We start from the raw sequence: 2779 nt of genomic DNA on the forward strand, positions 1-2779 counted from the left end.
ATCTATACAAATATTATATAATAACATATTTAGTATTACTGAACAGTTGATCTATACAAATATTATAGAATAAAATATTTAGTGGTTTTTGATAGTTGATCTTCAAAACTAATTAAATAAAAAAATTCTGGTAAATTACAATATAGATAAAGGACATTATTTTGAACGTCAATTATAGTAGGCTTTATTATCTTTTTTGACGTAAGAATAAGTCTAAAATTACATTTATGCTTTGGACATTGGCCAAGTAACTGAACCCTTACGTTCGTTACTGCACTACTTCTAATTTGATTGTTACTTTATAGTAGATTGTGTTATTGTTTTTAACCATAACATAAAACACACGAAATTGTAAAAATTTGCTACAATAATCTATCTGAAACTACGTAACAAAATATGAACTTTCTCGAGCTTTTCCTGTGATAATTACACGAACAACTAAATACGAATACTCAGACCTACTTCAAGCAACTGGTGTAGGTTCACACGTGTTCTCGCACAACTCTCGAGTCTTAAAGTTGTTCTCATTTCCTCCGCAACCGCCATAAATAAAAGATTCACATCCTTGCCGAGAGGTGTCGTAGTAGTAACGAGTGAAGTTGCCAGTGCAGAAACCTGCATCTTGTGGTAGTGAACAAAATACTGGAACTGGAGAACACACACACATTAAAGCCAGAAATATGAGCATTTAGGTCTATTTTAGCTATTTTATTTCTCATTCTACGCCTCAAAGAAACCAAACCAGCAATGTATTACAAAAACCTAGCCTCGGAATAGTCGTTCTCGGTAAAGTCTGGTTAAGTTCATACTCATCCAATATTATCATTACTTTAACATTAATGTGTCCTTTTTAGAAAAATTGGATAAAGTTGGAAAAAGCTATGTTGTGAATAAAATTGCATCTATCTATAATCGTGTATATATGCATGCATATCTTTCTTTGTAAACATATTTTGTCACTCATTTGAGGACCGTCGTAGCACCAACAGGATTTTAAATGTTTCATTTTCTCCAAGAAATTGAGTTAACAGGTGGCGCTTTCGCCATAAATTTCAGTCTTGTTTTAGACAACTTTATAAAGAAAGTTACTAACTACAACTCACTGACTCAGTGTTTAATATTTTATGGGATAAATTAAGCATTAAAGTCCAACATTTTCCTGTAATTATGACAATAAATACGCTTAGAAATAAAATTAACCCGAAAAATAACTGGGAAAAAATTAAACACTAAAGCTAAACGTTTTCCTGTAGTTATGACAATAAATACGCTTAGAAATAAAATTAACCCGAAAAATAACCTTGAAAAAAATTAAACTCTAAAGCTAAACGTTTTCCTGTAGTTAATGACAACAAATACGCTTAAAAATAAAATTAACCCTAAAAATATCCAGAAAAAAAGCACACTAAAGCTAAACGTTTTCCTGTAGTTAATGACAACAAATACGCTTAAAAATAAAATTAACCCTAAAAATAACAAACACGTTATGTAAATCAGTATAACTGAATATATGACTTCCTCACCAGCAAAATAACCTTCCTCGGGTGGATCACTTCTCAGACACACCCTTCTGCAGTCATCAAGAGTGTAGAAATTGTTTTTATTTCCACCACATCCACTGTATTCAAACGTCAGACACCTCTTTTCGTCAGGGTCAAAATAGAAGTGGTAGAATATGCCTAAACACGTTCCTCGCTCATAGGGAAGATTGCAAAAGTCAGGGCCTTGAAGAAGATCACAAAAATTGTCTTAAAACTTAACCACTAGTTATTCCTGATGAATAATAAAAATAATCCATGTCAACGTGTTCATAAAAAATGACATTAGTTCAAACGTATACAGAGAATGGACAAAAAAAAAGGGGGAGAATATCTATTCGATTTTTTTTCCTGAATTTCGCGAAAAGCTACTAGAGGGCTATCTGAGGTAGCCGTCCCTAATAGAAAAGTGATAATGTTGGGGAAAGGCAGCTAATCAACACCACCAACTGCCAACTCTAGGGCTACTCTTTTACCCAACGAAAAGTGAAATTAACCGTCACATTTCAACGCCCACACGATTGAAAGAGCATGTTCCATGATGGGATTCGAACCCTTAACCACAAGGCCATCCTGCACATACTCAAAATATATAATATGGCTTTGGAACAAGTTCCTAATAGAAATATGACACCATAATAGCAATTCCAAAGATCAAGAACAGGTGAACAGACATATTAACAGACATCATAGCAGTGATATAAACCAGGTGTGATAGATAATGAATTATATCTACTATGTAAATACAGACTACGTTTAATACTTAAGTAATCCACACGAATATATTAGCTTGAAATGTGTGTGGCTTATAATATGTGAACATGGAATTAATCAGATGTGCTAGGCTGTATAAACCTCAAGTCTTGCATGAATGAAATACCTGAAATCTCGGGACGACCTGTGGTTCCTCCACAGTACCTCTCGCAGTCTAAAAGAGACTCAAAGTTGTTTTCGTTGCCTCCGCACCCACTGTAAACGAACTTATGACACCTCTGGTATGTCGGACTGAAGTAGTACCGATGATGGGTTCCTTCACACGGTCCTTTTTCTTTGGTTCGGCTACACACGTAGTTACGATGTCCTATACGGAAATAAAAACAAAGATGGAGGTTACCGCCACTTAACGCATATAATAGGTATTCTAGCATCTTGTCCACAGGTGCATGTTTGTTTGTTTGTTGTGGATTTCGCGCAAAGCAAAACGAGGGCTATCTGCGCTAGCCGTCCTTAATTTAGCAGTA

General features: G+C 34.7%; 1 protein-coding gene across 1 annotated transcript in view; it reads right to left on the bottom strand.

Moving 5' to 3' along the window:
- Positions 1-2779, bottom strand: part of LOC106473544 (papilin-like) — an 18353-nt gene that overhangs the window by 1559 nt on the left and 14015 nt on the right. Inside the window, exons 7-9 of the mRNA XM_022401958.1 lie at positions 2419-2619; positions 1524-1724; positions 463-648 (exon numbers count right to left, since the gene is read on the bottom strand). Coding sequence (XP_022257666.1) covers positions 464-648; positions 1524-1724; positions 2419-2619 — 587 coding nt within the window. The 3' untranslated portion in view covers position 463. The remainder of the gene's footprint in view (positions 1-462; positions 649-1523; positions 1725-2418; positions 2620-2779) is intronic.

The sequence above is a fragment of the Limulus polyphemus genome, unplaced genomic scaffold, assembly GCF_000517525.1.
Source record: "Limulus polyphemus unplaced genomic scaffold, Limulus_polyphemus-2.1.2 Scaffold6264, whole genome shotgun sequence".
In the NCBI taxonomy this organism is placed as follows: Eukaryota; Metazoa; Arthropoda; class Merostomata; order Xiphosura; family Limulidae; genus Limulus; species Limulus polyphemus.